Source organism: Pempheris klunzingeri, chromosome 10, assembly GCF_042242105.1.
Source record: "Pempheris klunzingeri isolate RE-2024b chromosome 10, fPemKlu1.hap1, whole genome shotgun sequence".
NCBI lineage: Eukaryota > Metazoa > Chordata > Actinopteri > Acropomatiformes > Pempheridae > Pempheris > Pempheris klunzingeri.
In genome coordinates, this window is record NC_092021.1 from 4,913,526 (window position 1) to 4,937,990 (window position 24,465).

Below are 24,465 nucleotides of genomic sequence, written 5' to 3' on the forward strand. Positions count from 1 at the left end.
CAGAGCTCCCATTGACTTCTACGCTCGGGGACCAATCAGCGGCGGCAGGGGGCGGGGCCTGGGCAAAGCTGGCTCCACCAAATATTCACAGTCGCGGTCCCCGACAGTTACTTTCCATACAGGTTTCGGAGCAGCGCTGAGGCATTATCCCTGCGTTGTCTGCGGGCGTCTGGGACGGATCTGTACGAATCAGCCGCAGAGCTTATTCTGGGGACCTCTAGTATGAGAACTTTCATTCCAGCTCCTTTGATTTCTTTCATTCTCATTTTTGATCATTTTCTTAATTTTGATCATCCGACCTCATTGTTTCGCCCTCCTCATTTTTCTGCTGCTGTCACCCACAGTTTGTTGCTCACCACCACCACCACCACCACCACCACCACCGGCACCAGCTGAAAGGAGAATATCTCACCATTGCACCACCAGCCGTCACTGTCTTTCTCTCGGCTGCTGCTCTGGATTTTGGCGTGCGCTGTTTGGGCTATAACGCAGGGGAATTTATATTTGTATTGATTTCCATCTGCCGCCGGGTCCGCCACTTTTCTCTCCGAGGGGATGTATTACAAGCGGCTTGAAGTCTGCGCTCTGAACACGGGAGCATATTAACGCACTGTCCGCTGAATGAACTGCTGCCGTGCGCTTTTGGTTTTTGGAGCAGGTCTCTCATCTGGAGATGCTCTAGTACGCCAGATCGCGGTTTGTGGTCCGTGCACATCCCCACTGGATCGGGATATAAGGTGAAGAAATTGTCGCGATCAGCCCTTTTGTGGAGCGCTTGTACGCTGATTTATTTTTGTGGACATATTTAATTATTTTGAGAAAGGTTGTGCACCCACTCGGAGGCGCGCAGGCAAACCATGGGGGACTCGATGTGGAAATATTATTTTGGAGTTTTGTTTATTGCCTTCAAAGTGGACTTGTGCCGGGCGCTCATCCTGGAGTCCATCTACTGGAACACAACAAATACCAAGTAAGTGGAGCACAAGCTGTGGATTACTGGCCCCCGTATTGCCGCACGCTCTCTCGTGTGGAGACGATTTCATGCCAGACTCCGTTGAAAAATAAGGCAATTTAACGGCTTGCCCACCGCCCATGGCTTATATGCGTAAAATAACAAGAGTTAACATTAGGTCAGCATACATTACGCGGAATAAAGACCTCACAGAGTACCATCGTTTTACATTTTGAATTGTCTCATTTTCACTGTGCTTTCCATGGCAATACACGTTCTGTTGGCATCGCGTCGCGAGGACTTTTGTTCAAGTGAATACAGTTACCTGGTCGTCTCTATGCCGCCTTTACCAGAGAGCCTGAACGATCCGTAAAAATCCTAAATGAATCGCTAACAGCGCCGCAGCTTAACTCACACTATTTTTTGAACTGAGTTTGGGTTTTTAATCACTTACATGCATCGGGCTGAACACAAACGACAATATACCCAAATGATAAAGCCATTATCCAAATACGCATGTCAAGATAAGAGCTGGAGTGTTTTAGTTCTGCTCTTTGTTTTACAGCTTAACAGATAGATTTACTGTTTGTATCTTGTCGCCTTTGGGGAATATTTACGCACAATGGACAAGGAGGGCCCCCTCGGCCGTGTGTAATGTTTGCACCCAACAGTACACAAACCCGCCTTTCAAGGCAACGGCTCAGTATTTTGTAGGTTTCACTGACGCTATAATTTGTTGTTTATTGGATGGTTACTCACATGCATTGTGTCTCATTTTGGTTGTGCGCTTGGTGTTTCTAAAAATGAATTTTCAGGATAACTTTGCGCTTCGCCTGATCGGTCAATAATCACGTTGGCTTGGCGGACTGTAATTCACGTCTGACTGTAACAGGTCAAAATCAGTTGCAAATATCATTTCAATATATGTCATTTGAAGTTGTATCGATCCCCTTTGCAGGCTATTTATTTCCTTGCAGACGTGCTTCCATCAGATCAAAACGCTGGATGTTGTATTTCTCCTCCGCCATAATAATAACATTAATAAGAGAAGTGTGGTGCTCAACGAGACGAGGCGGAGGCTTCGCTGGGCCTCTGATGCTCTGTTGTGGTTTCCAGCACTTTGTGGGTGAAGAATTAAATAATCTTCTGAACAATAACATAAATTGTTGGTCAGATTATGTTCCAACTATGGTTGATAGGATAAAATCTTCTAAAAAGACTCGACGTGCGCCTCCAACCCCAACCCTCCTGTCAGAAGCCTTGAATGCAAAAGCGCCACATCAGTGGTGTTGGATGCGTTCGGAGTTTCAGGATGTCCTAGGCAGTTGGTGTATGTTTTTAAGAAGCGGTGCATTAGCTATGACCAGGTTTTAGGAAATAAGGCGAACAACTACAGACCCTAAAAAACTGAAACTCTCTTTTTACAGCCTGCATGTATTTCGCACTTAACCTTCAGAGATAAGCTACACCCTCCATTTGCCTCCTAAATATTGCGACAGGTCAAAAAAAAGGCGGTTATACCCTATTCTGCAAATAAAAAGGTCTCTTTCTCCTCCCCTACATCCCCGGTCTCAGCCCGGCGGGGGCGCACATCATTGTGGCCGTTTCGTCACGGCCAAACTCAAACCTCGCTCAATAATTTAGCTTTTGGCCCCGGCAGAGATCGAAAAGCCCCAGTCCCTCTCTTGTCTCCCGTTTTTCCTTTTACGCAATAGAGACATTATGGTGGTCTAACAGGTGTCTATTGTTGCATGGCTTACAGCTGCTGGAAACGAGCACTGGAAACTTGGTGGTGCGTACATAGGCCTCGTTTGTCTGCTCTGCCATGTATCTCAGTATGTGTGGAGGCAGGATTTGTTGCGTTGTCTGGACAGACCCTCTGGTTGTCGATACAGCACCCTCTTGACTGCCACGGCCATCTGTGTCCTGACGCGTTTGAATCCAGACTCTACACCTAATGGCGCATAAATAGATATTTGTGCCACATTTTAAGAAAGAAAAGCAATAAAAAAAAAATCATTTAAAATCTCTAAAGGTTAAGATCCATTGAGCTTGCAGTTTGCACATCTATATTCCAGCCCAAACGGCACTGCTGTGTGTCCTCTGCCGAGTTGCCACCGTGTGCTTTTTAATGACCAAGAGAGGAAACATTTGCTGAAGTTTGATGTGTAGAAAGTGGCACATCACAGCAAATACTAACTCTGCTAATATATATATATATATTTAATATCATGCTACCTATAGCCGTACTTAAGTTTGCAGCCGGGCAAAGCTTTCTTTTGATATTAAACATCACCCAGCAAGTTATTTTGTGCTATTAGAATGTCTTTCTCATGAAGCCAGAGCACGGAACCTTCATCATTTTGGAGCAGCAACTCCTGAAAATTAGTATGACATTTTACTTAACACATCAGTTGAGATTTTGAAAAGGGGGGAACAAACAAAAAAAGTAAACTTTGTTCACCCTTGGAGCAAGTGTCGCCCTTAGGCTGCCACAAAGGCAGTGGGCATTCCATGGAATTAGCTGTGCATGTGCACATTCTTTGCGTTCTGTCTGAGTGAGGAGTTCAGAGGTGAGAGACTGATATCATTATATGATCAGACACCTCTTTTCTCTTTTTTTGTAAATACACCAGTGAGTGAGTTTCCTGTTTTTGGAGCCAAGCAAGAACAATGACTTCAGTTTGTAGTTTAAATCTTCTGGTAGAAGTAAAAGTAAAAGTAAGTCTTTCATACAAACATGAAAATATTCCGTACCGACTTTGGCAGAAATCTTTCTGTGTTCTTTTAATTTCCCCCTTTTATTCATTAGCAAGGAGGAGATGTTAATGAGAAAGGGCAGACACATTTGCAGAATTTCTTAACTTTAATGTACTTCTCATTTCACACAGCTAATGTCGAATAAATAACTTTATTCTTCACCAAACTTTTATTACCCCTCATCACAGCTTGTTGAATGTGCTCATGCTAGTGTGTCAGCTATTCCCCCTTGGTAACAGAGAACCCCAAAGCATGAATATCCTTATTCAGCAGGTCAGCAATATGCTCAACAGTCTAAATTGTCCCTGCCTCCACGTCTCTCTTTTAGTTTGTGTTAGTCGTCCTCTTTGACTATTCAAGGAAGGATGAATGTTAAAAATGTGGAGGCTGTGGACCAGTCTAATGCTTTTGTGTGTGGAGGCTTGAGGAGAGGATAAAGAAACAGCTCGTCCTCTGTCTCTTTTTTCTCTCTCTCTCTGTATACCAAGTGTGTGCATCTATCAAAAAAAATAATTTAATTGTTTTGCGCTTTATTACTTTATTGCCCTTATGCATGAACTTACTAAGAAAAAAACCCAAGAATGACCCCACCACCACCTCCCCATCCATCCCCCATTCTCCCCAATACACACACATAGACACATCACATCACACCACACACACCTCCTCTTTCGGGTAATCCATTTTGTAGTTGGGAGGGAGAAACAAAAGAGAGGCCTGCTTTACATGGTTTATGTAAAAGGCGCTCTCCCTCTCTTCCACTGCAGTTCATTAAGAGATTACATAGAAGCCCAAAGACCCTTTGTGACCGGGCAGTGACGGGGGCACCTCTGTGGGTCCTTTTGTGAATCTTGGGGTGGGGGCATAGAGATGCAGGTTCATCATGAATGATTGACAAGGCCTTGTGCTGAATGTTGTAAAGATGCCCTCCCTTTTCCTCCAACTATCCCTCCTTCCAAAACCCCCGCAGTGCCTCTTATTTTGCTTTTTTCTTTTCTTTTTCTTTCTTTCTAGAGCTAAGAGAGAGAAAGATCAGCTAATTTAGCTACATCGACTTGCAGGCTGAGGAAGCAATGGAAGGAGAGAAAGTAAAATCTTACCATGTTGGACACTGCTGGGGTTACAGAGGTTGACATGGCATTTTAATGATGACTGCCAAGAGAAAAGCAGATGATTAAGATTTTGTGTTAGAGAGCAGGCAGAGAAAGAATGGAGAAAAAAAAGCAACAGAAGTGAAAAAGAGAGGGAGAGAAGAAAGCATTGGGGCCTCTTGGGGCGAGGAGGGTAATTATGTCTAGGCCTGTTCAGATCCCATAGGCCAGGATTACTGGATAAAAGGTAGGGCCGAAGGCACGTAGCGCAGACAGAACAGGAGAGAGGACGAGAGGGGATAGGGTGACAGTTGGCGTAAAGACCTCTGTCCCCTCAGCCAACAGAGGGCGAAAGCTGGGCCGCCGCGAAGAATTGCGAGTGGATTAACCCTCACTATGCCCCACTTGGCCCCTTTGTCTGCAGCCTTAATGAATCCTTACATTGCAACTGGGAGACAGAGTCAAACAGTCGTGCTTGATCTGCAGTAGATATTCACCCTCCTCCTCGTTTCACTTTATTTTCTCATAACTTTGGGGCCCCAGGATGAAAAGAGAGGGAAGATTGGGCAGGGGGATTACAGCAGGAAGGCCAGTGTGGCTCTGTTTTGTCACACACAAATCCAACAATCCAGTGATTTAGATAGAAAGTTTGAAAGAGAGAGACAGGGGTAGAGGAATGACATAGTTTATTTGGGGATGTGCAGTGACAGGACAATGACAAAAGAGAGAGAGAGAAAATAAGGGGTAGAGGGCAGAAAGGTCTAGATATTCACAGATAAGACATTTTCGTTGTTTTCTTTTTCACTGGTGATTGATGCAATGGTCAGGAAGTAGGTCTATAGTTCTCCTCCTCCGCATAGTTTTATCCTTTTGCCCCAAACATTTCCTCTCTCCTCCCAAAACCCCTCCACGCTCACACACACACAAACACACACACACACACACACACACCTGTGGCTGTTCTCACCTTCCCAACACATTGCCTGACACTGTAGTTAGAGATAAGAAGAATGAGGCCAGCTGATGGGCCTGCTCTGCCTCGTGTCTTCTCCTGGCTTTGGCAGAGGAGTTGGTGTGCTTGTTTGTAGGGGCTGTGTAGGGGGTCGGATACAAGGATAAACAGTGATGACAGAGGGAAGAAAAGGCATGCTACTGTATGCCTTTCCTTCTCTCTCCCACTCACTGACATCACCTCCTGTATGCATACAGTATGCAGAGTTACATAAAAAAAAGCGAATTAACGCAGGGCTACAGTAGTGTAATAATTTTTTAATCAATCAATTATTATTTTTCAAAATAATTAACTCTCTGTAAAACTGTAAAAATGCCAGTCAGTCAAATTACTATATTTAATTGTGATGAATTTAGACAGTAAGAGTTATTCCATATATGTTTATAAATGTATTACATTTCACAGTCATGTAATTTTTCTCAGTCCCAGCAGCGACAAAAGTTCTATATACTACTAAGGTCCTTTGGACTGAACAGTGTCATTAAAAAAACAGCAATTTATGCTGTATGTAAAATTACTCTAAGTAAATTAGTGTAACTCATATTTACACCTGCTAAAATCTTTCAGTATGTTGGTACATACTCTGATTGTACAGCCTTTCATGCTTTTTGATACCTAATCTCCAGATAAGCACCAGACCTGTGTGAAAAGAGGGATTTTTTAGCGTGAGCAAGTGTTTGAGAGAACGTCTGGGAAACAGGAGGGCTGAATGGCCGAGTGTGTCTTAAAATACAGTGGCGGTCAAATGCAAATACAATCATGAAATGGCGGGGTAAGCTTTTATTTGTTTTCCATCTCTCCGTGTGTGTGTCGATTTATTCATTCTTTTTGTCTCATACAGTAGCTGCATCAGGCTCCTCGGCCTGTCTGTCTGACCTTGTGTACCTGATGTTTTGCTCTAATGCCTGCCATTGGGCCAAGTGTCTGCTATCCAACACACATATTTAGCCACTGCCACAAATGCAGGCAGTGACGGAGACAGAGTGCAGGAGGGAGGTGCAGAACAAATGAATCAGTGTTAAACTTGACAATCTCTCTGTCTTCATCGTTTCTCCCATTTCTTGCCGTTTTCCCTCCTTTGTGTCTTCTCTAAGAGACAATCCAGAATAGCTCATATTTGCCCTTAAACTTTAACCCCACATTCAAGCATACAACAGTTTTATTCTTCTTTGTCAGCATTCATTGAATGCTGTCATTATACAGAATTTTGCAGAAAATCAGCTGACTAAAATACAACAATGTGACAGATAGGATAGTGTTTGTTTACCTTGTCTTTCCTTTCTGACAACAGTCTGTTGTCAGAAAGGAAAGACCAGAAGCGAATCACTTGTTCACCATTGCATGTGTGCAGTGGGCATGTGGATCTGTGTGTGTGCATGTGAGTGGACCCCTCTAAAGCTGTTTTAAACATGTTGTCTCTTAATTGTTTAACCTGTAGGCTATAAGACCATAAATGTAAACGCTACAGTTTGTGGTTTTAGGGAGTTTATCCGGTAACTTTGTGCAGTTTGTAATCGCATTCAGATTTGTTGGCAGGTTTATTTCTTGCATGTGTCCTGACTTTAGCTTCACACTTGACGCACAGACATTAAACTGCTATCAGAGTCAAGAGGACAGAATTTCCAAAAATAAGCACAGTCATCGACTCCGATGCACATAGATCTTGACTAGCTGAGCGTGATAGGACAAGATGATAAGCTATAGGATAGGGATCTGCTCTTCACATCTTTGTGTCGTCATTATGGAAGCACTACTAAAACAACTAAGGCATGTGTAGATTAGCCTCTTTGGATAAATAATAGCCACCACGGGTCATACTTCACGCACACAACATACACAGACATTTAAAAAAAAGCACATGCATACATGAATGGATGCTACCATGCATTCTCACATGTACACACAAAGTTAATGCATACACATACAATTCCACATTTGTGTAGAAGTGGGGCCTCCAAGGCTTTTCAAGGGACCTTTCCTCTCTCTCCCTCACCACCCCACACACACACACACACACACAGATGATAAGATGATGCCAGATGGCCCTGCAATGCACAGACATACATACTCTTTCTTCCACTCTCTTTCCCTTTCTCCTTCTCTCTCTCTCTGTCCATCACTGGACACACTGTATCACCGCTGAGTGTGTCCCCAGGGGGCAGAGGAAATATTCGCACGGCCTAGATAGCTGCTGTGTGCGCATGTGTGTTTTTGTCTACGTGTGTGTATGTGTGTACATTTGTGTGCTCACATGTGCTGCTACTGTGATGGAAATCGCTGGAAGCGAAAAAGATAATGCATGCTGTGGGAGAGGGAAGGAGAAATAATGTATATGTCTGTACATCAGAAAGACAAAGAGTGTGTGTGTGACAGAGATGGAGAGAAGAAGTGGGACGAAAATGTTTCTATGAGAGCTGGCAGACAGTATGTTTATATAAAAGAGATTATGGATCAAAATTTTCCCCCATTATTTAATTTAGCGCTCTTTGTTAATTAGGAATTGACTGTGCCTTGCCACCGGTCCCTTGTGTGAAGGCTCCCCAGCCACCCTGCAGTGGCTGTCTTTGTAGTCAAAAAAAAAGGAGTGTGCTGCTTTTGTAATGAGCCAATCTTCGGCTGTCCTGTACTTCCCTCCAGGAAAACAATAAGTTAACTTGAAGTTTACTCAAGTTTACCAAAAGACATTTGTATTTACAGTATATAATTGCTTAAATAAATTGTGTAAATGTATGTATAAAGAGAAAACGCTACAACTAGTCAGTTATCAGAATTTTTCAATAATTCAAGTAAATTTTCAAGCAAAAATGTTAATGTTGCAGGTTCCAGCTTCTCTAATGTTAGGATTGGCTGCCTTTCTCTCATTCATGTCATTCTAAATGTAATGTCTTTGGGTTTTGAACTGTTGGTTAGATGTTCTCACATAATTTCTCACATAAGGAATCGTAAGTTTACTGACTTTCACTATAAGGCTTTGAGTTTCTTGTATTGTAGATAAATTGCACGTTGTTTTTTCGATTAATCAATTAAAAAAAAAAAACTGCCATTCACAATTCCCAAACGTCGAAGGTGATGTCATCAAACGCCTCGCCTTTTCTAACTAACTGTCCAAAACCCACAGATATTTGCCTGTTAAAACAAAGAAAAGCAGCAGCAAACCTCCACAGTTGAAAGGTGGAATTCTGTAATGTTTTAAATGTATGCTTGAAAAAAGACTCAAAAATAATCCAAAAATCAAAATCAAAAAGTCAAAAGTTTGTTATTTTAAAAAAAATCAACTAATCATTTAATAAATTTTTTTCTATTTCAACTGTAGTTCACAGGGCTACACGCCCAGTGTTTTGGTCCTTCCTTGCTAGAAATCCATCCTACCACACACACGTAGTACCATAAGTGCATGATCAGCATGTTAAATCTAAGTGGTCCAACTAGGTATTCCCCTCATTTTCATTAGTCAGTGGTTGCAATGCATTCTTGCCTATTTACTTGCACCAGTATTCGTAGCATGCCATAAAAAAAAGCCTCTTGGGCATCCTCATGGTTAACATTTCAAATTGTATCCACACGTGGGGTACATTTATTTAGCAGATAAATACAAGGTTTCACCTCTAAGTCAAGCTCCAACTGTGTATGTATGTGTTTGAGAGCGTGTGCAGTCACAGGAATGCTGCAGGGTCTCCCAGTACTTGGAGACTAAATGGCAACATTATTTTACTTTAGGGAAGAATTTAGGGAAATTCAACTAAACTCCTTGACAAACCCCTCTAGGGTCTCTGTCTCTGTGTGTGTTCCTGCTGCTGCTCCTGTTTTTGTGATTTGCCTCACCAAGCTGGGCTCTTTTTTTAATTTCTGTTTTGTATGCCAATGCGGTTCTGCCATTTCCCTCGCATCCAGGAAGCTTGCCGCCTGCTCCTCATTTATCCGGTTAATTATTCTCCTTCTCCATTGCTGTCACAATGCTGAAGAAAAGCTCTGTGATTTTATCTTCAGATATGGGGGTCACTTTGCACCACACGCATACAATATTACACATTCCATCATTATCCTTCATCATCTAGATTTAATGGGCACAATCAGTAATTACCACATCAATAATTAAGCTGACTTCTCTTTTTTAGCAAGACACGGAGAGGCTGAATGGCAAACACTCCAATTTGAAATTCATAATGAATGACTTATAATCAGTTTTTCTGCAGCTAACTAATATCCTTTTCTCTCTGGTCTTGCTCCCCGTCTCCCTGCGTCTGCTTTCAGATTTGTGCAAGGCCAAGGCGTGGTATTGTACCCCCAGATCGGGGATAAGTTGGACATTGTGTGCCCCCGCGTGGACGGTGGGGTGGCCGATGGTGTGGAGTATTACAAGGTGTACATGGTTCCCAGGGAGCAGCTGGAGAGCTGCACCATCACCAAGGCTGACACGCCACTCCTCAACTGTGTCAAGCCTGACCAGGATGTCAAGTTCACCCTCAAGTTTCAGGAGTTCAGCCCCAATCTATGGGGCCTGGAGTTCTTCAGGGGGAAAGACTACTATATCATCTGTAAGTACACGACTCTCCTTGAAGGGATAATAAATTAGGCCTTGAATAGTTGAAGGAGTACGGCCATACAGCCAAGAGTTTGGTACGGAACAAATGTTGGTGACATAACTTGAATTTCAGGGTCAAGTTTGCTAGTTGTGCATTTTCCTTATTCTAGTCAGTAACTGCTGGGGAGATGGGGAATTGCTAAGATATTCTCACCACTAGTTTGGGGTATCATTCTTTAATTCACCATTTTGTACCATTTGTTGTACTTTATAGGCAGTGATGCATTCACTGTTGCTCTTTCCCCCTACATGTGAAAGTTACAGTTGAACGCAAGTTCATACACCTTCCCTAAATGTTGACAGAAAATGTGAAACATATACTGTAGGTCGATGAGGATGACCGTTCAGGGGGAAGTTGACAGCGTTTCATTGGTAAATGGTAAATGGACTTTACTTATAAAGCGTCTAGTCGACCACTTAAAGTGCTTAAATGCTACGTTCTCTCTGTGAGATCTGCTTCTTGTATAAGTCAAGCCTCTAGCAAGATCCAAATGAAGAGATGAGAACTGTAAACCCAAACCATTCAAAGTTGTGAAAAACTATGGGAATAGTTCTGTTGTGTAAAGACCCCAGTGAAGATTATGAAACAGCACCCTTCTCATCCCACACCTTTCTGACACATATCTTTTTATTCATGGTCAGACAACACTTTGTACAAACAACTTTGATTGAAACATATTGAACCATTAAGAGTTAGCTATGAGACCCTTAGCAGCGTGTACTCCTAACAGACACCTTTCATCCTTTTGGCTAAGAAATGACTCAGCATCCAGTCTCATGGTGCAGGTGTGGCCACTCCGCTTTGCTGATTGCTTGTGATGTACTAATGCCATCCTGGGAGGAAGCTCTGATGGGGTTTAGTGACGGCTCCCTGGTTTGAAACATGGGAGGTGGACTGAACCATCTGTGTGGCACTGATGGGGGGTGTGCCGCAGATAGGACCATCTGTGAGGCTCTGCCACCGCCATCTGTGAGCTGTCACAGTGGTGGAAGGCCATATTTCTGACTGAGTAGAAGGAAGGGGATGAAGAAGAAACAGTGCTTCTTATCCAGATATTTTACCGTGGTAGAGGAAGTTGAAATTTGCAAAACAAATATGCATGATGACAACGCACTGTACTGCATACATTTAAATTGCCTGCAGTAGACGGCAACTGTGAATTTAGAGTTTCCTCTGAGCTCCACAGTACTCCCACAGAGAGATCTGTCAAGTATCTGTTTCAGAAAAACAGGTTCACCAACAGAATATGCTCATTCAGTTCTACTTAAGTTAGTTCAAAAGCAAACAGGCAATAGTGGCTGCTCTGTCACTAATGTGTCATAGCTGCAGGGTGTTTGCATGGTGGGGTATGTCCTGCTGTGTTACAGTCTAACAGGTACTTTTGTGGACTTGCAGGTGAGACAGGTGTATCCAGGCAAATATGTAGGAGCAAATAAAGCGTGTTAAATGCTTGACAACGGCTCATAGACAAAACCCACAATACGTTTTGGTGGCATGTAAAATACTGTATATGGTGCTAACTGACTGGGGTGGACGTACACATAAATACACCTATGCAAGCATGCAAGTGCACAAGCATCCACACCCTCACAAGCTGAACGAAAAATTAGATGTGGTTTGTGTGAGTGTGTGTTCAAGGACTACAAAGGCTTCTGACTGAAGAGGCACAGACACGATCGCCCTCCCCTCGTCTCCTCCTCATCTCCCTCCACCCAAACACTGCAGTTAATTATTGATGAACCGATGCTGGTGTTTACTTACCCGGGATCTCCCAGTGCTCTGCTAGAAAGTGATCACATTGTGCTGGATCAGGATCAGATTGAGAGAGGAAACTGGGTCAAGTTAAGGTTAATGAAAAACATGGATAAGAAAGTGCAGCGTAGACCACTGCAAGTTGCTGCATCTATCTATTTATCTATCTATCTATCTATCTATCTATCTATCTATCTATCTATCTATCTATCTATCTATCTATCTATCTATCTATCTGTGTGGCTCTCGATCACAGCCTGACCAGCGGATATTCAATTTCCTACCACCTCACGCTAAAAGCCCCTCCCTCCTCTTCATCAGCCTGCCGAGTCGACAAGTTGGAACACAAAACGGTGAGAAAGTTCAATTGGGAATTTTAAAAGAGGGGTTGGAAAATCCAATTTTGCAGTTCTTGCAAATTCCCCTTCCACTGACATAACCCCCCTCCTACACCCCCCTCCCCCTGCCACCACCATCCCGCCTCCCTTCACAGCTACCCAAAATGCTAATGTGTAGCCTAAAGAGGGGAGATAGGGAGCTGTTTCTCCAATGGAGTGTGTTACGTTTTGCTGTTAATTGCCTCTTCATGGCTTGCTCTGGCTTAAACAGCCCACTGCAGTCACATTGTGGCGCTATGTTGTGTACTTGTACTTGTGTGCCTTTTCATTTTGAATCGGCCGCTTGGAGAATCTCCAGCTTTACATGGGTAAACATCAAGACTAAAGCGCAAACAAATACCAAAATAAGAGAGACACAGAATGAAAGAATTGTGCAGAGGTGTACGTAGGTGGAGTCACATTCATGGTTGTTTTTAACTTGCAATGCAGGAGTGAGCCACTGTGTGAATCTCTGCTTGTGGGTGTAACTGCATATGTCTATGTGGTGAATAAGGTATGGGTATTAATGGATACATACTAAATATACTTAGTGCTTGATTTGCCCTGTGGGCCACTGTCTGTATGTGCATGTGTTTGTGTGTGTGTGTGTGTGTGTGTGTGTCTGACTCCATCATCCCTCCATCAGTGCTGTCCAATATCCATTGGAGTGTGACACTGCCTAAGAAAGTTCACCCTGAGGATTTCATTAGTCTTTTGGAGTAAGCACTCGATACGTAATTAATTAACCAGCATTTAATCCTCCATTTCTTCTCGCAATTGCCAAGGCCCCCACATCAATGCAACGGATCTGACTCGCAACCAATTGGATTAGCATTGCCTTGTGTTGAGTATTGTGCCAGGGCTAGACCTAGATTAGTTGGGTATGTGCAACAACCGCCCCCACCCACCCACAAAAATTAAAAACCACGCCATCAAACAACTGCATCAGGCCTTAGCATTTCACTGTGTCATCCTGTACAATCCCGTAGCAAAGACAAAGACTGTCAGATGTGTGTCTGGTGCACCAATTAATAAAAGACACGTGCATGTGTGTTAGTGTGTATGTGTGGTCCTCTTGTATGTGTCTGTGTGTGCAGCTCCCCATGCGGTTATGAATTTGCTTGCTTGCATATCTGCAGATTTTGTCACATGGGCATGTTTGTGTATTTTGTACATGCACACACACACACGTGTATATGTGTGTCTGTGGGCCCTTTTGTAGTGGCCATGCACAATGCTGCTCCAGTTGAGAGCAGATGAGTTTGATGTGATTGTTTGCGGCAGCATGGCCTGCAGCCGAGAACCCTAGTGATGACATTACATGAGCTAAAGACGAAGAAAGAGGGGGGGGGGGTTGAGGGGCATAGAGAGAAAGCGAGGGAGACAGAGAGAGGCTGAGGAGAGAGATATAAATAAAGAGGGAAAGGGGACAGAAGAGCGGCGAAAGCAAAAGAGGGCTAATGAGGTAGGGAGGGGATGGAGTCAGAAAGAGAGGGAAAGGGAAAACAAGCTAAAGAGAGAGTGAGAGAGGAGGGAGTGGAGAGAGAGGAGAAATAAAGCTAAAGAGAATGGGGGCATAGCAAGAGGCAGAATGAGAGAGATATGCTAAAGAGGGCAGACGAAGGACATGCCTGAATTTACTGTCAGAACAGACATGCAAAGGGGAAATTTCATCAAGGCTTTAATCACCCTTTTCCCTGCTACTGTGATTGTCATGTGAATCTAACCTGAGTTCTGAGGGGGGAACATCCGTCTTGTGACATGAAATTAAAATTGTGCTTTCAGGTTTTTGTCTGATTAAAACTGTGAGTACTCAAGTCTCAAGTCAGTACATCTATAGTATTAGACTGGTGGTAGCATTATTATCACATTATGAAAATGGGTGGCAGGATTAATCTGCAATAGTCAATGCTGCGGTGTCAGCGTGGGAAATGTCACAAGTGTTGAGAAGGCTAAAAACAAGGGGATTGTGCTACAACTCTCTGCCAATCTGTGCATTTTGTAATTGTAACGTCACTACTGCTGTTACACTTGATTGTTAAATACATAACTTAAACTAAAGTTGATTCAAATAATAGATGTGTGTTTCTGAGAGAGTGCAGTGGTGATTGGTAGTAGTGGTTACAACATTGCTTTTGTTTTTTGGGTGACCTAGCTTTGCTGTGGCCTGTTTCTGAGGGTCACAGGGGTCCCTAAACATGAAGGCACCCCCTTTCAAGGGCGATTAGGGCACAGGGTGGTGATGGGTATTAACCAGCTTGTAGCCTCAGCATTGTGACGATGGCTTCACGCTCCACAGCAACCTGATGGCTGGCAATTACACCCAGCGTTTTGGATCATAGCTGTCTCCTCTCTTCTTCTTCTCTTTGTGGGACACATCCTAATTCTTTCCATTCCCTAATTCTGTTGCTGTGTGCAATGCGCTTTCTCTCCCTTCCTATCTGTCTTTCTGAGATGTCTCTTTAGTGTCATGCCATTGCTCTGTTTCACTATTTATGAGCGGCCCAAAATGTCTTTCAGCTTTCGGCAATGCATTGTGTATTAATTATACCCATAGAAATTGGCAATTTAAGCAAAGCAGCTTTCATAGTGCAGCTTTTCGAACTTTACAAAGCTTTTCATTCTGGAGTACTGGAACACGTGCTACTCTAAAACTAGCCCTAAATGCTTGCACAGTTTTTCTGGCTTATTGTTAACTACATTAGGAGATAGCAGGAAATGGAGTTAACAACTCCATGTCTTAATCTGGATGGCATCTCACAATTGATTGTCCAGTAATAGGGTGATTACCCTCTGTCTTGATTTAATAAACGGGAAAAAATCTAGTTAAACTGTATTACGACACAAGAATGGGATTGTGGTTGGAGTGCTATGTGCTAGCGTAGCGTTAATTTTACTGGTGGTTCTAACGCATACAGACAGATGAGAACACATCTTTGATCCACTTCTACCAGTTGTTTGTGACTTGTGTGTGTTTGTGTGTGTGTGTGTGTGAGTGTGTACATGCTAGAACATTTTTTACAGGCCCACGCATTAGTTTTAGGTGGTACTGTGTTACAGCTGGTGAGTGATTTTTACTGATTCCCCTTTGCAGAGCCTGTTTTTGCACGTGTGTGTGGTTGATCCTGCCAGTATTATGTGCTTGTCTCAAAGATTAAGCCATAGAAGTCCAAGTACACATGGCTGGTACAGTGAAACTGCTAATGGTGAAATCAGTCATGTAAATCAGTAAATCAGTCATGGTGCCGTATGCTGTATATGAATCCATGTGTGTATGGGACCAGTCTTTCTCAGCCCAAAGAGAGAGAAAACAGACTTTGTATTTCACAGTCAAGATAGAATGACTTTTCACTCTTTTTTCTTTTTTCGCACCCATTGTTCCTTTTTGGGTCTCTGCGGAAAGTTGAAGTAGTGGGTTAATCTTTATTACGTTCTTTTCTCCTTCTTGTCCCCTACCTATCTCACCTTTTACTCCATCCCTGTCTATGAATCTTATCAGAGTGCTGTAATGCCAGCGGTGACTAAATCCATTTGTGAGGGTCTTGTATGATCCAGGTCTACCCCCCCGCCCCCTTCCCTGCCCCAGATTAGCTGGTTAACTCTGGTCAGCTAGTCCATCAGCCAGTCAAGCCTTGCCTTGCCAAGCCATTCAGCCAGCCTTAGCCGATTCAACAATCACATTCTGTTTAAATCCAAGTCAGGCTTGCCTGGACTGCAGCCTTTGAATAGTAACTGTGTGTATAAAGGGGAAGAAGAATTTAAAGTTTCAAATGACTCCAGATCAAAGGATTTTTTCCATCTTATTTTAAATGCCAGGGAAATGTTGAAGCCAAGTTTTAAAATATATCTGCTTTTGGAGGGTTGACAAGGAGGAGGTTCCTCCTATGTTATCTTAAGTGTGGATGGGTGTTGATGTGTTAAATGATTTAATAAGGCAAAGGGAAAGAGGGAAACAAGAAGGGATAGGAGAACAAAGAAAGGAGTGTAGATATTTGTGGGAGATGAGACCTAATAAATACACCTTGTGCAGTTCACCTTCCCTCACACCCGTTGATCTTCAACCTTTCAGGTACAAGTGGTTTTCAGCATGTATCTCAGCATCACATGCACCTGCCTCACAGCTGCACATATACACTGTCATTGTGTCAATCACTCAACAAAGTACAGAATGTTAAGTTGGTTAATGACAGGATTGCAAAATTCATGTGTGCAAACAGGTTTATCAAATGAACACATGCAAGCACATGCACATACACACACGGGCACAAGAGCACAAGCCTTTAAGGAGCTTTGTCTGTAATGTGCTTTTCAGTCTCCACAGAAAAGCCACAGGTCAGCTACAGAGGAGACAGGGGGAGAGAGGAGGTGAGATGGAGGGAGGGAGGGAGGGACTCCTTGTTAACATGCTCTTTGTGTCCGCTCCCATCACCATCTTACTGAAGCAAGGCGATTTGGATCAAAATGATTGGTAGCTGGGAGGGTGGAAAAGGAACAAAAAAAAAAAAAAAAAGAAAAGGGACAATCGGGAGGAGGAGAAAGACAAAGTGGCAGACTAGGCAGAGCTTAATTCTTCAAGCTATTTCAATTAGGATCTCACAGAAACACCTGTCTAATAATTCCCTTGCAGTTGATGGAAAAGCTTTGGGTGCAGCAAAAATGGGAGGGGAACATGTTGGTGTGGCGGCGGGAGGGGCAGCGAGTGTGCTCAGGGGTTAAAGGGGTTTAGGGAAGAAGGTAGCAGCTCCAAGGTGGCCACCCTAGGAAGGAGGAAACTGGGGGATGATGGGGTGTTGTTCAAGGGAGGGAAAAGAGAAGGAGAGGCATGAGGGGAAGAAGAGGGGAGGGAATGGGGTTCGGCGTAGTGGGGGCAGTTGTAGTGAATGCGGGCCACTACGCACTGGCGGGAAGCCAAGCCGCTAAGTCCTGGCAGCTCGTTAGCCTTTGTGTTACTGACCTGATAGACCACAAGCCCTACCACCCCCACCCCCCCTTTTCCTCCTCTCTCTCGTCTTGCCTGATCCTGTCCCACTTATTAGCCAAGTTAGCTGCAGTTCTTCCCAGCAGCCTCCAGGGGCGGTGCAGATAAATGCAGAGGAGACAAAGAGGCGGAGTAGTGGTTAATGGGCTCGCAAGCATCCAGCTGATTGAGCTGGTGCAGGGCAGATTGCTCTAGCCTTTGCATTTTGTCTGTGTGTGTGTGTGGGCCACATCTGCACACGTTTGACACAAGAGATTTCTTTTATCAAACTCCAGTTTCAGTTTATAAAAGGCCCTACATCATCTGCTTACAGGGCTTGTTTTGTTACTCCTGTCACATGTGGGATGTCTTGCACCGCCCCTCCAGATTCCTCTCTCAACATCTGCTGCTGTCCCTTAAAAGCAGTGTTTAGTAATGCATTTCTGTTTTCCTCCTGTGTTTAAATGTCTTTTTAAATCCTTTAAGCTCTTTTGAGCTCATTGAGGTATTTATCACTTTGCTCTGTTCCCTTAATTTCATTGCCTGGAAAAGTGCCCTATTTTTTCTAAAAAAAACAAACAAACATCTGAATCCCCCCTGTTGACATCCCTGAATATCTTTTTTGATTTTGTCAGCAGATCTCTTCTTCTTCTTAAGCCTGGCAGCAAGTGAGGGCTTTTACAACCCAAAAGTGTGTTCTTTAATAACCGGCTACCACTCTCTTGGGTGTCGTTAGTGGTAATGCATGATAAGCCGCCGAATTTCCCGCGGCTTGCCAAGATGGCCACTGTCATCGCAGTAATCATTGTTTTCCTCTCTCTGTCTCTCTGTTTCCTTCTCCTCACCTCCCTTAACTTCCTCCTTCATGAGGCTCATCAGCACAGTTACCGATATTACAGTCACAACTACTCAAGCTAATTGACATTGGGGATGTGAAATATTCCGCTGGAGCGGAGCACCGAGGTGACGAAGGGGTGAATTGTGATTTTATTAAAGGGAATATGACTCATATCCTTCCTCAGCAGAAGGCTTTCAGTGCCTCTGTTGTCTTTGGGAACTGGTTGTTTTTCTGAAATAGGCTTAAGGCATCTCCAACACATTGTTTCTGTACCAGATACTCTCTGTGACACACAGTTAATTCTAACTTTCTTCCTCTCTGTCTGTAGCTACATCTAATGGGACCATGGAGGGCATTGACAACCAGGAGGGGGGAGTGTGCAAGACCAAGTCCATGAAGATAATCATGAAAGTGGGACAAAGTGAGTATTGCGTCATTGAATTACAGACGTGAGCGCCTGCAGACAGCCACAATGGAGTGCTCGTACCTTGTGCAAGATTGTGGACGTCTGTGAAAATGCTCTAATAAGGTCATAGGAGGCTGTGCAGCAAACAGCTCCATCATATCCATGACACCTGGAGCAGCAAGGGGTCAGGAGATGTAATCTAGTGGTCCCAAATCATACACACTCGTGCACAATTGTATATGCTTGCATGAACACATGCATTGAAAGCATCTGCTGTTGTACATTCTACTTTCAACTAGAAGGGTTTCTCATGCAAACCTAGTTTAGATGCACACATACGTGTAATGCTCATGGGATATGATTCTGTATGTGTGACACCTACATACCCACTGTCCCTGCGTGGCCATTCCACATATTCCATCTGAACCACACATAAGCTCTTAAATAAGTAAGCCCCACACACATCAGACGGATCAGACCATATTCTGAAATATAGTGATAATTATTCATAAATCAGTTTCCTGGCCGCAACCCAAAATGGTAATTTCCTGGGGTTGCGACAACACCAACTTCAGCTCTATTGAGAATTGCTGAAGGTCAGGGAATTAATTGATGCTGCTGCACTCTAAGGAAGAAAAAACAGGTGCTGAACAGGCCTGGAAATTGGTTATACCACTCAATAGTACTGAAAGTCAGCTCAAGTGTTGAAAGAGTTGCTTCCAATCCAATGGATTTATTAAATGAATGTACTATTAAGGGTGGTTTTGGTACAGCTGAGCTCGATGTTCAATGTGAGAGTACTAGTGATTATAACAGCAGATGCTCCACCATTTAGTGTGACTGTTTTGGAGTGTGTTTGGAGAGCTCAGCTCTAGAGAAAACATGAGATATACTGACTTTTAGCAGCACGTAGAACCAAATTGACTCATTACAAAACCAAAAAACAAACTTTAACTACTCCTCAACGTTGGTTACAGTAATATCTGGGTCATGAAGTCCCAGATCTACAAGAACAATTTGCTTTTTTGTGGATTTAGTGGAATAAGTCATGTATTTTTAAGTCTGCATGACAATGATATCTTAAAGGGTAGCTATCTTACAACAATACTCACACACCAGCATGTGTGTTTAGGCAGTTATTGATAACTCTAATTGTTCCTGCTGTCCATACTAGCCGTCAAGCCAAGTGTGACTATATTGATGGGGGGAAAAATCCATAGTAACCATTCCATGCAACAATTTAGCTGAAGGCAATGTGAGGTTCAAGATGTTGAACAAATGACAAGTTAGACAAATAAAGTGGGCATCTTACAAAATTATGATTTATGATTATTACATTAAAACATTTTTTCATTTTTTTGTACAAAATTTTCTCTTTTTGTATCAACTGAGGGATACATCCTGGTTTATGCTCATGTCAAGATCCCTTGACATGAGCATAAACAACATAAACATACACTGCTGTGAAAAAGAATTCCCCAATAACTCCTATGCATCATATCTGCATTTTCTTTAGATCCCTCTGATCCTATTTCACCCAAAGACAACCCTACCAGAATACCCTACTCTCCCAAGCACTCAGATGGCAAGGACACCTACAACCCTAACGATGTGCTGGAGAAACCAGGTGAGATCAACTGTTTGCAACTTAAATCCTTGGAAAGTGGTAATTGAGTGGAGGATTTATTGAAACTATTTGGCATTTGGGTGGATGATTGTTCAGCCAGCTAAGAGCAGATAGCATTAAGAAAGCGTGTGTGTGTGTTTGCGGGAGTCACTGAGGTGTGTGTTATGTGCAAGTGAAGGAAAGAAAGGTCAGTGATTCATCAGCCAGTAATTGAATGTTGCCCATAAAACTGATAGGCATCTCCGGCCTCTCTGGGACTTATAAGGTATCTCCACAGTGGCCCCATTCCAGCATTAACCCGCTGCTTAAGTGACATTTTCAGGAAAATGATCTGATCTCTGTCTGCCATCTTTTAAACAACCTCTTCATAGTACAGACACACACTTGTTTCTTCACCGAATCACAACTCAGACAGATGTGCAGCTATGTCCAGACCACTCTTATCTTTGCTATTATATTGCAATCTCCCAAGAAGAAAATTAGACTGGCAATTTCCGCAGTGAGCTTTGTACAGAAAAAAGAAACAGGAAAGGCCCATGAACAAAAACAAACTGACCCATAGTAACATTCCTCCAGCCTTTTCCCGTCTCCTGGTTCATTGAGGGTGTGGCCTCACCTGACACTTACTGTTTTCACTCCCAAATCTGTCTGACATCAAAGCATGCAAACCTGCCATTCTGCCCGTTAAATCTTTGCAGGTACCATTGTCTGCAGACCTAAGCATTATGCTATCTCCTTTTTATGTCTCATCCTTCCACTCCAGCCACTAGCAGGAGCATATGGGCGTCAGAGTGCTATGGGCAGAGTGTCTAAGGCAGCATAATCCCCTTGTAAAACAACGGAAGGGTCCTTGCCTTGGGCTGCCTGCCATCCTGTATCCACTCCCCCTACCACAGCAAAAGCACTTTTAGGCCCTTAGGAGAACAGCAGCGGACAGGGAAACAGTAATCCTGCCTGCTCAGGAAACATACTCCTGTCCCGAGGAGAACAGAACACACTGGCCCTTGAGTGTTGGATGTGAACCAGGATGTCCATTGCTGGGAGTCAGAGCACAGCTTGGCTTTCATAATTGATGTCTCATGATGACATCAAATATTTCTTTCTTATTTTCTTCCCTCTGGGTCTGTTAGAAAATGAAGTTACTTTTTATGTCATTCAAAATGTAATATATCTAAGTGCCATTTGCCTGTATCTATCCCAGCCATTGTATCTCCTATCAGGCTGCACTTGCCCTAGTTTCAAGGTTGCAGTCTTCACCGGCTGAATTTGAATAGCTGCCGATCGAATGTGACCTTTATACAAAAGGCGTCTTTAGGCAAGCTTTACTCTCAGCAGCTGTGCTGTGTATTTCCTGCACTTTTACTGTGACATAATGTGAGATAAGATTGTGAGGAATGAAAAGAAGGCAAAAGACACAGCGTTAAAAACACTTCCCTTTCTTTCCTGCAAGCTTCACCCAAGGTGAATTTTGGTCAAATCTTACACACACACACACAAACACACACACACCTTGATGTCAGATTGCAGGAGGTGCATCAGAGTCACATATTTGTTACTTTCCATAAGTGACAATTCCCAAATCATGCCCCCTTCACACTGCAATTGGCCAGTGTTTGAGGATCTCTTTGAAACTAATTTCGTGGGCACAATCAAGTGTAACACCATGAAGACTTTTGAGGAAAGATTGCCCCAAAGTGTATGCTATTGTCCCCATTATTGCATCTCATGGCACTTGTTTCACTCTTCCTATAAGTGTGGCCATTTGGACCAGGTATAAACCCCTTTGCCTTCAGATGTGGTCAGATAGTTTGTTTGGAGCTGTACTCATTTTGTCATTGTACTCTCTTTCTTGTAGGTGTATCGCCTAGAGAAAGCAATGAAAATGACAATGGTGGAAATTCTTCCAGCGTCATCGGCTCAGAGGTGGCCATCTTTGTTGGCATTGCTTCAGGCAGTGTCATTTTCATCATCATCATCATCATGCTGGTCCTGCTGCTGCTCAAGTACCGACGGCGGCATCGCAAGCACTCACCACAGCACGCGGCCACACTATCTCTAAGCACCCTGGCCACACCCAAACGGAGCGGAGGCGGCGGGAACAATAACGGCTCAGAGCCCAGTGACATCATCATCCCGCTCAGGACTGCTGACAGCGTCTTCTGCCCTCACTACGAGAAGGTCAGCGGTGACTATGGCCATCCGGTCTACATAGTTCAGGAGATGCCGCCTCAGAGCCCGGCCAACATCTATTACAAAGTCTGAGGTGGAACTTTTAAAATCAAAAGACTAATTTGAACAATCCCTGGGCAGAGTGGGTCTTTGGTTTTGCCTGGTGCTGCCGGCACACCTGCAAACTCTCGCCCTTTCTCTCTCTGTTTCTCTCACTCTGTCAACTCCTCCTCCTCTCCTCTGATGTTTTTGTCACTATTTCTTTCTTTTTCAAAGTGTTGCTGATACTTTGTAGCTTTGGTTCAATCACAGTTGTTATGGATTTGATGGGTGGAGGGCTAGACAGAAGGCTGCTGCTGCCACTGCTGCTGTTCTCTGGGACTCTTGGGAAATGGAGAGAACTACCTCTTCTTTCCTCAAAATTGTTCCCTGTTTTGTTTAGTGCACTGCAGCCAGCATTTTGGAAGAGTGTTCTGGGATCAGGAAGTTAGACAGATGCACAGCATGTTTTTTTCTTTTGCTGAGATGTCATGGACAGACGACGGACAGACGTATGAGAGGAGCGGAAGGAATTTTTGGCCTCACTATGAGAGAGACTACTGCTTGGAAAAAGAGAGGGACAGAGACAAAAACAAGTGAGGAGGAGAGGTAAAGGAGAATATGGGCTGACCATGAACTCACAAAATGGACGCCCTCCTATGAGGCTCGCTAGCCAGAGAGAATCTGTGGATTTACAAGCCAGATGAGGAAAAAGGAGAGAGATGCTCACACTGATCTTCTCTGGGACTTTCCTGAGTGACTCAGAGATCATCCATTCACCTTGCCACCCACATACTCACCATCATCACTTACACACATTCACCCGCATGCTCAGACACACTGTCTCACCAGTCAATGTGAACAATTTGGGTTTAAATGTGGGTTGCATAATTTCCTCTCATTCCCAGATATGTTCTCATGAAATCACTTCTTTCAGATGTTACTTGAAGGGTTTAAGGAGAAAAAATAGATTTTTTTTGTACTGTCAACATTTACTTATCTTCTTTTTGGTCGTATCTGGTTTTGATATCCTGGTGTAGTTAAATGCAGGTCGAGGTTTTCTTTTCCTGTAGCTATTGTCTTATTGTATGTGTCCATAAGAAAAGTTCAAACACAAAGTGACCCAACAGTGTCTAGGAGTGACGAGGGTGTGGAAAGGAGTAAGGAATCAAATTTTGCGCCTTCTCGCTACAGTATAGGGTGCATGTCAGGTCTGGCCAGGTGGCTCCTGGGAAGGGTGGAGGACTTTCATATACATAGAGCAGCACTTTTAATCCCTTTTTGTTACCTCCACTCTTCACAGTGGTCAGAGAGAGACACAGTAATAGAGATGGGAGAGCAGCTGTATGCCGTTAGATTTTGCAGTGAGGGCTCGCCTCAACTTCTCTAAATCCCAGGCTTTTCACATGGAAAAAGTTTGAGGCAATAAGAACTAGAATTCACCTTACTGCCGTTTATTCACATCAGGTCAAGAAGAGGCCCGAGATCTAGTCGAGGTTAGTATAGCTGGTTGAAACAGCTCTAGGTACTGTAATGTTTACCCCCACAGGTCCAATGATTAAGGGTTGCTGAAAGGCCCAAAATCAGTGTGACCGGTGCTCTCCTATTCTTGTTGAAAAAAAAAGCACAGGGACTTCTACTTACATTGTCACTGTCTCCATTAGCATTTCCATATTGTGAGTTGACTTCTTTTCTTACAAAATAGATGTACATTTAAAAAAGGACATTACTAAGATGAGAAAAAAAAAATAAAAAGCAGAATTTATTTATGATAGACACAGAGCACAGGTGTTGCAAGGTGGTATGGAGAAAACTAGAAGAGGAAAAGGAAGTAATGTTAATATATTATGGTATAAGTGCACATTATGCAATCTAGGTTTTTGATTATTTGATATCTCTCAA

General features: G+C 43.4%; 1 protein-coding gene across 1 annotated transcript; it reads left to right on the forward strand.

Annotated features, from left to right (window-relative positions):
* The first annotated feature begins 137 nt into the window (after positions 1 to 137).
* Positions 138 to 23,016, forward strand: efnb2a (ephrin-B2a). The gene is made up of 5 exons (XM_070838187.1): positions 138 to 970; positions 10,067 to 10,350; positions 18,651 to 18,743; positions 20,245 to 20,355; positions 22,211 to 23,016. The coding sequence occupies exons 1-5, from the start codon at positions 858 to 860 to the stop codon at positions 22,615 to 22,617; spliced, it is 1,008 nt and encodes a 335-aa protein (XP_070694288.1). The 5' UTR covers positions 138 to 857; the 3' UTR covers positions 22,618 to 23,016.
* Positions 23,017 to 24,465: the final 1,449 nt, after the last annotated feature.

What these genes read in the sequence shown, in the direction of transcription:
- efnb2a (XM_070838187.1), top strand. Translation starts at nt 858, where the DNA reads ATGGGGGACTCGATGTGGAAATATTATTTTGGAGTTTTGTTTATTGCC. An exon ending in TGGAACACAACAAATACCAA is followed by an intron (nt 971 to 10,066) that starts GTAAGTGGAGCA and finishes GTCTGCTTTCAG; the next exon opens with ATTTGTGCAAGGCCAAGGCG. An exon ending in GAAAGACTACTATATCATCT is followed by an intron (nt 10,351 to 18,650) that starts GTAAGTACACGA and finishes CTCTGTCTGTAG; the next exon opens with CTACATCTAATGGGACCATG.